This window comes from Rhincodon typus, chromosome 19, assembly GCF_021869965.1.
Source record: "Rhincodon typus isolate 14 chromosome 19, sRhiTyp1.1, whole genome shotgun sequence".
NCBI classification, from domain to species: Eukaryota; Metazoa; Chordata; class Chondrichthyes; order Orectolobiformes; family Rhincodontidae; genus Rhincodon; species Rhincodon typus.
The window spans coordinates 16,679,793-16,692,802 of NC_063350.1; the positions used below are offsets into that span (position 1 = coordinate 16,679,793).

At 40.3% G+C, this 13,010-nt stretch overlaps 1 protein-coding gene across 1 annotated transcript in view; it reads right to left on the reverse strand.

Annotated features, from left to right (window-relative positions):
* Positions 1-13,010, reverse strand: part of lama5 (laminin, alpha 5) — a 203,816-nt gene that overhangs the window by 169,266 nt on the left and 21,540 nt on the right. Inside the window, exons 3-5 of the mRNA XM_048608550.1 lie at positions 8,204-8,322; positions 7,637-7,807; positions 3,104-3,201 (exon numbers count right to left, since the gene is read on the reverse strand). Of these exons, the coding sequence (XP_048464507.1) occupies positions 3,104-3,201; positions 7,637-7,807; positions 8,204-8,322 (388 nt within the window). The remainder of the gene's footprint in view (positions 1-3,103; positions 3,202-7,636; positions 7,808-8,203; positions 8,323-13,010) is intronic.

The window sequence follows — 13,010 nt, forward strand, 5'->3', positions numbered from 1 at the left end:
GAAGTTACAATGTTATGTACACTACTCATTTAACAAGATAATTGTTGCTGACTTGGCTTCAGCTTCACATTTGAGGCATGGAGACTTGCAAAGATCAAGCCAAACTGAAAATCCCAACAGTAGCTCACAAAACCCTACTAGCCCGCATCATCACTTAAAAGTATATTTCTCAGCGCGTATGTGGTTGAGAGTTTGAAAAAGTATTGGTCTGAAGTTAGTGCAATGATTAAGTTCTTTCTAGAGGGAATGAAGTCAACCGCAAACAATTCAGACGCTGTGCTTGGCATTTGCCCCAGTTTTCTTGCCGAATGTGTTTCAGAAATTCCTAAGCAACAAGCTACGGAGTTTATTTGGAAAGCCACTGAAAAATGGGTTTTGTGTAATTGAATGGAACAAGGTCACCACTTACAGACTGAAAAAGTTCCACTGGGGTGGACAGGGGGAGCCTTTTTCCTCGGATGGTGATGGCTAGCACGAGGGGACATAGCTTTAAATTGAGGGGTGATAGATATTGGACAGATGTCAGAGGTAGGTTCTTTACTCAGAGAGTAGTAAGGGCGTGGAATGCCCTGCCTGCAAAAGTAGTAGACTCGCCAACTTTAAGGGCATTTAAATGGTCATTGGATAAACATATGGATGATAATGGAATAGTTTAGGTTAGCTGGGCTTCAGATTGGTTTCACAGGTCGGCGCAACATCGAGGGCCGAGGGGCCTGTACTGCGCTGTAATGTTCTATGTTCTACTGACATTTTGGACTGGAGACAGAACGAACGTCTAACTGCAAGAACAGAAAAATGAAGGATGAGTTTAGATGAATAAGAATGCAACTTGCTCTGAATGTGGGTTCAGCGATGCCGCCAATGAGGACATCAGCATTAATGCCTCCTCTGGGTCACTGCCCAGAGGTTTTCAAGCCTTGAACAGACGATCAGTATCGAAAACCTCAACAGCAAATGCTGCTATTGCTTTTCTTTGTTACATCTACACTCCAAAACCTAACTGTGCCACTGAAGAAAGAGTTTGGATTGTTTGCTAAAAAACAGACACGAACAACTCTTTTTCCTTCAAATCTTCCTGCGTGGTTAGATGAAATTAAGCACGGACAATGATCTACTGATCTTCTGAAGGAAAAATAAAATAAACAGTAATTAATCCCCAAAAGCAGGGCTAAAAATGCCATCATTTCACGATGGGTATTCGATTTATTCACTCAACACAGTAACTTTAAACAAAATATCTAGTGGTCACATTGCTTCTTGCAAACATCGCTTCTTGAAGCAAGGAAATAAATGAGAGATGTGGTACAGTCTGAATTGCAAGAGACAAGATCTTGGGCGCTGGGGGTGAAATGAATGATTCATGCAAGTCAGAACAACAAACTGTTAGAAGAGCTAGTGGAGAGTATAATGGGCTGAATGGTCTCCTGTGCTACATACTTCTATGACTTCATACAGGAGTTTGATCCTTGATTGAATTAATCACTGAAATGTTCTGATGTAGGAAGCCATTCAGCCCACTGTCTCTGCTCCAAGTTAATGATGGTAGAGAACTGTGATATAGTTGTTCATGTAAAAACAATATTGATCCATCATATTCCATTAATCAAAATGCCTTTCCCTCTCCAATTTCCTCATTTCTTTCCTGTAAGCTGCCTTTGATGCTTAACAAGATGCAGTCTCCCTTCTGGTTCCACTTTTACAAATTCCCAGAAATTCCAGAAGCAGGTATTTTGTTTGCTCTTAGCATTTATTTTCTCCGGTTAAATTTTAAGCAACATGCTTGTTGACAGTAGATTTGATTCTTTTTCTCTCTTTTTAAAAGCAAAAATGTCCATTTAACCCTGGTAAATCATTAATTCACAGATTGCTCATAAGGTCTGAGTGCAGGAAGTGGAGGAAGAAATAAACAATGATGGCTAATAGTCCTGAGCCAACTTACAGAGCAGTCATTGTCAACCAGTGTTCACCACTCCTGCTCATGTAAATAGGAGTAAGCCATTTAGCCTCTTAAATCGTTTCACAATTCAATAAGATATATATCTGTCATAATCGGGACTCCCAATTATCAGCCTTGGTTATGTTTCACTTAACGGGGAGACAATGGCCTAGTGGTATCATCGCTAGGCTATCATTCCAAAAACTCAGCCAATGTTCTGGGGACAGCGGATTCAAATCCTGCTGTGGTGGAATTTGAATTCAATAACAATCTGGAATTAAGAATCTACTGATGACCATGAAACCACTGTCAATTGTTAGAAAAACCCACCTTTTTCACTACTGCCCTTCAGGGAAGGAAACAGTCACCCTTACCCGGTCTGGCCTACATATGACTCCAGACCCACAGCAAAGTGGTTGACTCTCAACTGCCCTCAGAAATGGCCTAGCAGGAGACTCAGTACAAGGGCAAATAGGAATGAGCAATAAATGCTGGCCAGCCAGCGACACCACGTTCCATGACTGAATAAAGAAAATTCCATAGCCTTTTTATGTTCTAACAGGAATGTACCAAGCTCAATTTTGAACTTTTTCAATTGACCTTGACTCAATAGCATTTTGCGGAAAAGAGTTCCAGATTGTCACAAACCAGTAGTGAGAAAGTGGTTTCTCACATTATCCCAGAATGGCCTTGTTCTTATTTAGTGCTCATTTCTTCCTTGCTCTGAACTTTCACATCAGAAGGAATAGTTTCTCTCTTTAGCCAGTAATACCAGAAAGTATGTGGATCCCACACATAAGAATCAGGTATTACCTAGTTGTCTAATGTAATATAAAATAATCTCAGACTAAACTCACAAAGAACCTTGGACAAAAATTAGACATAGCATTGAAGGGCTTGTACCACACAAGGTAATGACACCCTGAACGTGATTCTTTATTTTCAGAAGTACAAGGTAGGGGAAGCATGGCCCTATGTTTAAATGAATTAATAAATTTAACACTGAAATAAAAAGAAAATAAAAACTCTTCGGATTTTAAATCTTCTTTAGTTACTAATAAAATTCTCCGAGAAAGTATTCAGAAAAATAGCCTTCCATTTGAAACCAACAATAATTAGAGAATGACTGAAACTTACTAGATTGCCAGGACATCATACAATACTCACCGGTATGGATTCGATAAGTCCTTAGCATCACAAACATCAGCGTGACCATTACACACACAACGTCCACCTATGCTGATATCCTTAATACTGTAGTAATACTGAAAGAAAAGAACATTTTCAGTTCAGAGTTTGGATATTTTACCTTCTATTAAGGATCCTGGAAAATTACATACAAACAAATGAACACGCAAACTAGGAGCAGGAACAGGCCACTGTGTGTCTTCAGCCTGTTCAGTAAAATGGTAATTGATCCAATTGTGGCGTCAACTCCACATTCCTGCCTACCTCAAATTACCTTTGATGCCCTTCTTTGTCAAGAATTTATCTATCTATCTCTGCCATAAAAATATTCAATGTGCTTGCTTCAACCTCAGTCTGGGAAATAGAATTCCAAAGATTCAGGATCTTTGAGAAAATATTCCTTTTAATCCCTGCCTTGAATGGAAGAACCCTTATTTTTAAATTATGTCCCTAGTCCTAATCTCTCACATAGGGAAGCAGCTTTACAGTATCCAACCTGTCAAGTCCTCTCAGAATCTTGTAAGTCTCAATAATGTCTCGATTAGAAGACATCCGCTGCAGCGGATATAGGCCTACACACACACAAACTACAATGGATAAAACACACTCATCTAGTTAGTTAGATAGCAATGAATGCTTTAACTAAGGAAAGCACATTAAACAGTGTGCAAGTGCCACTTGGGCAGTTGGTTTAGGGAAGAAATTCCAGAGCTTAGGTGCTAGGCAACTAAAAGATACAGGCATCAACAATAGTTAAAATCACAGATGCTCACAGTGACAGATTATAGCACAACTTGAAGAGTTTGTAGGGCTGGAAATGATTACAGAAAAAGGGAGGGTTAAAGCCATGGAAGGATTTGAAATCAAGGACAAGTTTTTTTTTTATTTGTGGCTTTACTCAACTAGAAGCCAATGTAAGTCAGCCAGCAAACAGGTGATGGGTGAAGAAGGGTCCCGACCCGAAACATCAACTTTCCTACTGCTCCGATGCTGCTTGGCCTGCTGCATTCCTCGAGCTCCACACGGTGTTGTCTCTAACTACAGCATATGCACTTCTTGCTATCTCCTGATGGGTGAGCATGATTTGACTTGACTAAGGACATGTTTGTGTAAGGCAGAGTTTTGGACAACCTTAAGTTTACAGTAGCTGGAACACTGGAAGTCAGCCAGCAGTGCATTGGAGTCATCAACTGCATGGGTAACAAAGGCCTGGATGAAGCTGCAGATGAGCTCAGGCTGGGATGGAGCTGTGGTGATTTAAGTAGACACTCAAAGGTGACATGGATGCATTGACACAAGCACATCTTAGGGTCAAATATGACAAAGTTGCAGACTGCACAGTTGAAGTATTGGGATAACTTGGAGAAACATCATTTAAATTGCTCAGAAATGTAAATATTCTGTAAGATATACCCTTAAAATAAATGTTCAAAATCTTTCATGCACATGTCAGGTACAGATTGTTGTGATTGAGTGAATCCCTACAGGAGTACAAAGGCAGTAGGAGTATTTTTGAGAGGGAAATCAGGAGGGCAAAAAGGAGACATGAGAAATAGGGTTAAGGACAGTCCAAAAATATTTTATCAATACATTAGGGGCAAAAGAGTAACTAGGGACAGAATACAGCCTCTTAAAAAAATCAACAAGGCCATCTAGGTGTGGAACATAGGAGATGGGCAAGATACTAAACGAGTAGTATTTTCACGGCAGTACTTACTGTGGAAAGGGACAGGGAAGCTGGAGAACTTGGGGAAATAAATAGTGATATCTTGACAAGTGTCCACATAATAGAACAGGTGGTGCCAGACGTCTTAAACTGCATTACAGTGAATAAATTCCCAGGGCCTGACCAGGTGTATCCCAGGACTTTGTGGGAAGCTGAGGAAGAGGTTGCTGGGCCCGTTGCACCATTGAAAGCCACGGTGAGGTGCTGGAAGACTGGAGGTTGGCTAATGTGGTACCACTGTTTAAGAAAGGTGGTAAGGAAAAGCCAGGGAACCATAGACCGGTAAGCCTTATGTCAGTGGTGGGTAAGTTGTTGGAGGGGATTCGGATGGGTAGGATTTGTAAGCATTTGTATAGGAAACAACTGATTAGGGATAGTCAGCATGGCTTTGTGCATGGGAAATCGTGTCTCACTAACTTGATTACATTTTGTGAAGAAGTGACAAAAATAATTGATGGAGGCACAACAGTAGAGTTGTCTATATGGACTTCAGCAAGGTATTCAACAAGGTTCTGCATGGTAAACTGGTTGGCAACGTTAGATCACAGAATCCATGGGAGCTAGCCATTTCTGCCAAAATTGGCTTGAAGTTAGGAGACAGAGGGTGGTAGTGAAGGGTTATTTTTCAGACTGAAGGTCTGTGACCAGTGGTACACCACAAGGATCAATGTTGGGTCCACTGCTTTTCATCATTTACATAAATGATTTGGAAATGAATATAGGAGTATATATGGTAAGTAAGTTTGCAGATGACATCAAAATTGATGGTGTAGTGGACGGCGAAGGTTATCTCAGTGTACAACAGGACCTTGATCAGATAGGCCAAAGAGTGGCAGATGGAGTTTAATTTAGATAAAATGTGAAGTATTGAATTTTGGTAAGACAAATCAGGGCAGGACTTGTACAGTTAATAGCAGGGCTCTGGGGAGTGTTGCCGAACAAAGAGACCTTGAAGTGCACTTTCATAGTTCTTCCAAAGTGAAGTCACAGATAGACCGGATGGTGAAGAAGGCATTTGTCACACATGCCTTCAGTGGTCAATGCATTGAATAAAGGAGTTAGAATGTCATGTTGTGGCTGTACAGGACATGGGTGAGGCCACTTTTAGAATATTGTGTTCAATTCTAGTCTTCTTACTATCGGCAAGATGTCGTTAAACTTGAATGGTTTCAGAAAAGATTTACAAAGGTGTTGCTGGGATTGGAGGGTTTGAGCTTTAGGGAAAGGTTTAAAAAGGCTGAGGCTTTTTCCCCGGGAGCGTCAGAGGCTGAGGGGCGACCTTATAGAGATTTATAAAATCATGAGGGGTATCGATAGGGTGAATAGCCAAGGTCTTTTAGCCAGGGTAGGGGAGTCCAAAACTAGAGGGTAGAGGTTTAAGGTGAGAGGAGATAGGTTTAAAAGGGATCTGTGGGACAACATTTTCACATAGAGGGTGCTGCATGTATGGAACGAACTGTCAGAGGAAATAGGGGAGGCTGATACAATTACGACATTTAAAAGGCATCTGGATGGGTACATGAACAGGAAGGGTTTAAAGGGATATGGGGCAAATGCTGGCAAACGAGACTAAATCAGTTTAGAATATCTGGTCGGCATGGACAAGTTGGACCAAAGGATCTGTTTCTGTGCTGCATGACTCTTTGACTCTTTGAGCAAGAATTAACAACTCAGTTAAGATCAACAGGGGCCCCTGTTGACGGGATTTTCAGTGAGAAAATGATAATATTTTGATCAGTTTACTTAAGTTCAACGTGGAATTTATGTAGCCCTTATAAGCTAGAACTACTATAGACTGTGAATCTCAAACAACTGCACAGTATTCACACTGGGTGATTTTACTGAGAATGAGGAGTAGAGACCGACAAGATGAACAATATCACAGGAACAAGTAGCTGAAGATAGCACCACTACACACACAAACAGAAAGTAAACTGACTGTGGCAAATGTGAAGAGTACCCTATTCTGTAAAAAGGCTTCCTCACCCTGCCCAAGATCATTAAATTTTCTTCCTTCCTGCTGGCGAAACTGATTTTCACAATTGGGGTAACCTTTAATAGACCATGATTGATCACGAGTATTTTGCCCAACAGATCATTATTCAAAAATATGGACTTTGATAATGGAATGCTGGCAGATTCTTCCCAGTATGAGCTGTCCCTTTGTCAATGAAATGAGAATAAATTTGGCATCTGAAGAAAGGTTGAGTAGATTCAGTTTATACTCACTGGACCTTAAAAGAATGAAAAATGATCTTATCAAAATAGATAAAGGTTCTGAGGGAGTTTGACAAGAATAACTGCTGAAAGGATATTTCACTTGTGGGGAATCCAAAACTCTGGGATACAGTTTCAGAATAAGGGGTTCTCTATCGAATATGGAGAAAAGGAGAAATTAGTGTTTGGAATCTTCTTAAGTCGAGACTGGGTCATTTAATATTTAAAGGCTGTGCTGGACAGAGTTTTAATCTTAAAAGAGTGTTAAGTCAGCAGAAAGTGGAATTCAGGGCAGGATTAGATCAGCCATGGTCTTATTGAATGGCACAGCAGGCTCGAGGGATTGATGGACTTACTCCTGCTCCTATTTGTTGAAAACCTTGTACCTTTCCCTAACCATGGTAACTATGATTGTAGTAACGTTGCTGTCACCCTGCAACTCAGCTTGGATATGGTATGAAAGCCAAAACCTTGATGGGCTTCATGATTCAGAGATGGAAAAGCTATTGGTATTTTCGAGGCACATGTACCAACAGTAAACAAAACAGTCAGACAAAGTCTGCACTCACCCGTCGTGTAACAGTTGGGTCCCGCAAGGCCTTGCCCATCAAATGGCCCAAGAGGGTGTTCGTTCGGAGGAACCGCAGACGGATATTAGTAGCTTTGGTGAAGTCACGGAGCACAGGAGAATAAGAAAAGTTCATGGCTCCTGGTCGTCCATTTACCAAGGAAACTACAATCTAAGATGGGAATTCAGAAGTAGGAATGGCAATATTTAACATCACCACTTATTAATCTTCCATTATTGAGGTAACTCAAATAATACACCAACAAGCATGAAAAAGAAACAATTCCGTTTAGAAACTCACCTGGACACCCAATCAGCCTCTTATGTAGAAGTATTTCAAACAAACTGCATCCATTGTAGGATTTTCAACTAGCTAATCCAATTTTCCCTTATAACAAAGGTCATTGTAACTTTAAGGTATCTTAAATGTGTTCTGCAATACAACCTAAACTAAAATCTGTGTGAAACTTTCTGACATTCACTTAAAGAATGGATTATGTGAAATATTTGAACTCCAGAGCAGGAAAACACAAATCCAACAACTTCCCGAAAACTATTTTACACTCACCTCCCCATTTTCAAGAGGCACAATACGTGAATACTCCGTGGTACAGATAGCATCATCATCCTTAATAATGCGTTCCACAGACTTCGGTCCAAATTTCTCAATGCAGTCTCTTTTGGAAGCTGAAGAACAGAGAGTTGATTACACCAAATGTAGGTAGAGGGATAATGAATTACAAATTCAAAAAGTTTAAATTTAAAGAATTATTAAAATGTTGATCATCTAATTCATAAAAGTGACCCTAAATGGGGTTTCATTGGGCAAGTCAACAGAATATACTGAAGAATTTCCAAACTGGCAAGAGTTTTTGTCATTATTAACAAATTGGAAAAAAAGTTTAGCAGGTAAAAAGCTGGTTAACAGATTACAAGCACAAGATAAAAAAACAATTTCTATTTGAAACGGAGAGCGCTTAATAGAAAAGCAGCATATAATTGAAATGGAAAGAGTTCCAGAACTTTGAGGTACAGAAAGATCTGGGAGTCTGGGTACATGCATCACAAAGTCAGCGTGCAGGTACAGTAAGTGTGAAGCAAAATGCAATGTTGCTGTTTATTGTGAGGATAATGCAATATAAAAGTAGGATTTTCTTTTGCTTCGGTTATGTGGGACAATGATAAGACCAGTTTTGATGTCTTTAAGATTAGCTGTAGATGCTTTAGAAGTAGTTCAGAGAAGGTTTACTTTACTGATAGCCGAGATGAAGGGGTTATCTTACAAGGAAAGGTTTGCACAATCTGAGAGTTTGTGCAAACCTTTGCAGTTTTAAAGAACAACAGCTGATCTTATTGAAACATAAAAGATAAAGGATACATCTGAGAGAACTTGATAGGCTGAAATCTGAAAGGATATTTCCCCTTATACAGCAGACTAGAACTAGGGGCGACAATTAAAAGTTAAGACGGAAATAGAGATAAATTATTTTTTCCAAGAGGGCTGTGAATCTATGGAATTATCTTCTGCACACAGTGTCAATGAATACTTTTAAAGGCAAACAATAGATTCTTAACTAACAAGAGTGTCCAAGGGTTTTGGGATAGGCGGAATGTAGAGTTGAGATTAGATCAGCCATGATCTTATTTGAATGATTGAGCAGGCTTGAGGGGCTGAATGGCCTATTGCTGTTCCTACTTTGTATGGCCACAAGTTTCGCTTTAGGAATGGTAGTTTTACACCTGCATCATATGAACCACCTCTCCCCGTGAGGAAAGCAAAATATTGCTGGTCATGCACTTATCATGGACTGATCGAGTCCAGCGAAGGCAAGCTACTGTCATGTTTACAAGGAATTGAAAGCTGGTGGGATGTGAACTTGCGCCTGGTATTGCCTACACTGATAAGTTCTCATCACAAGCATCACCACTTGCAGTGAAGTCCTCAGATGCTGGGTAGGTTAACAGACTTTGTTTAGGAGAGGAGTATTATGCCATGTACTGTTCTTCCATTAATAGGAACAGTCTGTTCTTATTTAATCCATCCAGACCCCTCTCAAATTTGGAAATCTATCAAATTCCCTTTCAGCCACCTCTTCTTTAAAAGGGATGAACTCCAGCTTCATAGATGCACTAATGATTGCATCTACTAATGCTGTGGTTGGTGTTATAACCAACATACGCAAAAAAAAAATAGTGCCAGTGCATGAAAAAATGTCTGAAGCTTGCACCAGCTACCAGCTGCAGGCAGTACCAACTTTTTCAGTATTGGCTGACTGGACATTAGCTTAAAGTAAGTAAACTTACATGCAAATGTGTACTTTGTTGCTTTTAGAATCTTGTTTGAAATACCAGCTTTGGATTTCAAATGTTGAGTGTCGTTAAAAAAATCTTCAGGAGCAGTGCAGGCCGACAGAACATGTCAGAGTAATCTGACTTTGTCCTAAGACATCTTTGTATAAAAAGATCTCCTCCCACCAAGAATTGATTTCATCCCCAAAAAATGATTGAAACGTTCAAGATAACATTGAAAACTGCCAATGTCTTCACCCTTGTGTCAGCCAACATCTGAAATTATGGTTTCCTCTCTGTTCCTTCTCACTCCAATGAACTGATTCCTTTCCTATCTGGCAATGCTCCCTCCCTTCGGCAGCTCTCTACTTATTCTTCTGGGCTTCCTGTCATAAGGGAGCAGGGGCAGCCTGGACTGCCATCAAGTTTTATAAGGGAATGTTGCCATTTGATTGTTGCAGTGCTGCTGGAATGAAGCAGAGCAACAGGATTGCAGAACTGATAGGATTGCAGCGTTTGCTGTGACATTCATGAGTTCTGGAGTAATTGCCCAACGAGGACAGAATCTGAGGGAGAATAAGACTGGCATGCAGAGCACCCCTCCTCCATTTCATCTGAAAACCAGGATAAATTTATATCTCACTCAGAGATAGTAAGAACTGCCAATGCTGGAGTCTGAGGTAACACAGTGTGGAACTGGAGGAGCACAGCAGGCCAGGCAGCATCAGAGGAGCAGGAAAGCTGACATTTTGGGTCAGGACCCTTCTTCAGAAAATTTTTCAGAAAATTCATTTTCTGAAGAAGGGTCCCGACCTGAAATGTCAGCTTTCCTGCTCCTCTGACTCTGCTTGGCCTGCTGTGTACCTCCAGCTCCACACTATGTTATCTACAAATTTATATCTTCTTTGCAAGAGAGTATGGTAACTTCTTCCCTTTGTTGGCTTCTCAAACAAAGAAACTCAAACCCCTGGCTGCAAGATTTCCATTATTAGTGGATACTTAAGGTGTCTCTGAATTGCAACAACAGAAATTATGTTAGGTAATAGAGACATAATATATTATTCTTGTTTGGGAACATGGATTCTAAAATTGAGGTAAATAGGTTTTTGACTTTAGATCTGTTAAAGCTTTTTTTTAATGTGTTGGAAAATTATTTCTTTTAATACGGGTCAAACCAGCATTTCCTCGAAAGCGTGTGACTTAAGCTAAATGACGAGATAAGCTACCTGAAGAGACAACTGCTGAAGTAGTTGCTAAGTTGAATTTTTACAACTTACAGCAAGAGAGGTTAGGTTCACAAGAAGGTTCCATTTGGAAGAAGAAAACATCCATACCAGAGGGGGAGTCTTAGTTTTGACAGCTTCCAGGATAACAGAGCAGGAAAGAAGTCAAGCTGTTTTAACAGTTCAAGTACTCAGGGCTGGACAAAGCCCTGTACATTTCTTATGGAGTTCTGTGAGGCCAGTGAATTAACCTGTCTGTGTGTCTGATAGATTCACTGCATCTGGTGACCGTGCAGAAAGCGACCTAAAGGAAACACTTGTGACCTCATTAGTTAAGGAAGAAATTAATGACCGAAGATTGAAGTGAGACTTCACTGTGGTTGAATGTAAAGGATATTGCTGAGATAAAGTGTTGACTCTTATTTTGCTCTTTATGTTAAGATCTTTCCAATTTTTTTGGCTGACAAAGCCACATTTCATTCTAGAATCTGACATGTCCAGTATTAACATCAGCAGGGACCATAATAATTTATAATATGTATGGTAGAGTATGGTACAGCAACAATAATTTACATTGATGTAGCATTTTTAACATAATAAAACATCTCAAGGTGCTTCACACGAGATTAAAAAGCAATATGCTAATATGACAGTGCACAGAGATCCTAGAGTACAGTTATTCTATACAATATGGTTCAGACTTCATATAGGGAATACTATTTCACACGACCTAAGACAGACCTGTGAATGGAATAAAGTGATTTGAAAACCCTAAGCCTTGAGATGACAATGGACGAAGTCTTGTGTGTGAACATTAAGATGGGAGTTTCAACTTCAAAGCTGTGCAGCGACACAATGATCAACCAGGCTGTCAAGAAATGGCAGCAGGAGAAGCTGGTCCATTTTAAAATGTGTCAGGCTGTCAGGGCATAGCCTCAAGATTAGAGGGAGCAGATTTAGGACTGAACTGAGAAGGAATTTCTTCACCCAGAGGGTTGTTAATCTATGGAATTCCTTGCCCAGTGAAGTAGTTGACGCTACTTCAGTAAACGCTTTTGAACAATAAAGGAATTAAGGGATACGGTGAGAACGCGGGTAAGTGGATCTGAGTCCACGAAAGGATCAGCCATGATCTTATTGAATGGCGGAGCAGGCTCGAAGGGCCAGACGGCCTACTCCTGCTCCTAGTTCTTATGTTCTTATGTTCCTTGCCAAAGCATGGACATCATGTGGCCTACAGTGAAAAGGGGATTGGAGGGGCAAGAGGGCTGGTAAAGAAGAGAGCAGAGTAGATATGGAGTTACTGGGAGCCAATGGTTTCCCCTGGTTGAGATGGATGTTGGGAGGCTAAATAGGGATCAATGCTTCCCTTCTGGTCCCACAAAGGAAGTGATTAAACTTATCTGGAAAGACTTCTCTAGTGCTCCAAGTTTCAGCTATCATAAACTGGCTGTCTATGACCCATATTGGAACGTTGCCAGTGTTCTATGGAAATACCACCACCTTAATGCGCAAAAATGGAATTGATTCCAGTCTAACACAGGAGGGCAGCCCAAACCTTTGAAAACCAGGTTAAAACTGCTGCCGATTGGGTAGATGGTGAGTATTTCAATTTAATGGCTAACCCACACACTGGGTGTGGAAAGTGTAAAATACACGAGTCCTCATAAAATAATGAATGTAAGCACTGTATAACAGCTCAATTAAATGGTTTTCAAATGTTAACGCTTTTGTTAAGGCAGTTGATCCAATAAACATAAAATGAATGAATTAACACATTACACACTAACCTTCATACAGCTTAGTTTCATAAAAAAATAGGTGCAGGAGTAGATTATTCAGCCCATCAAAGCCCACTCCACC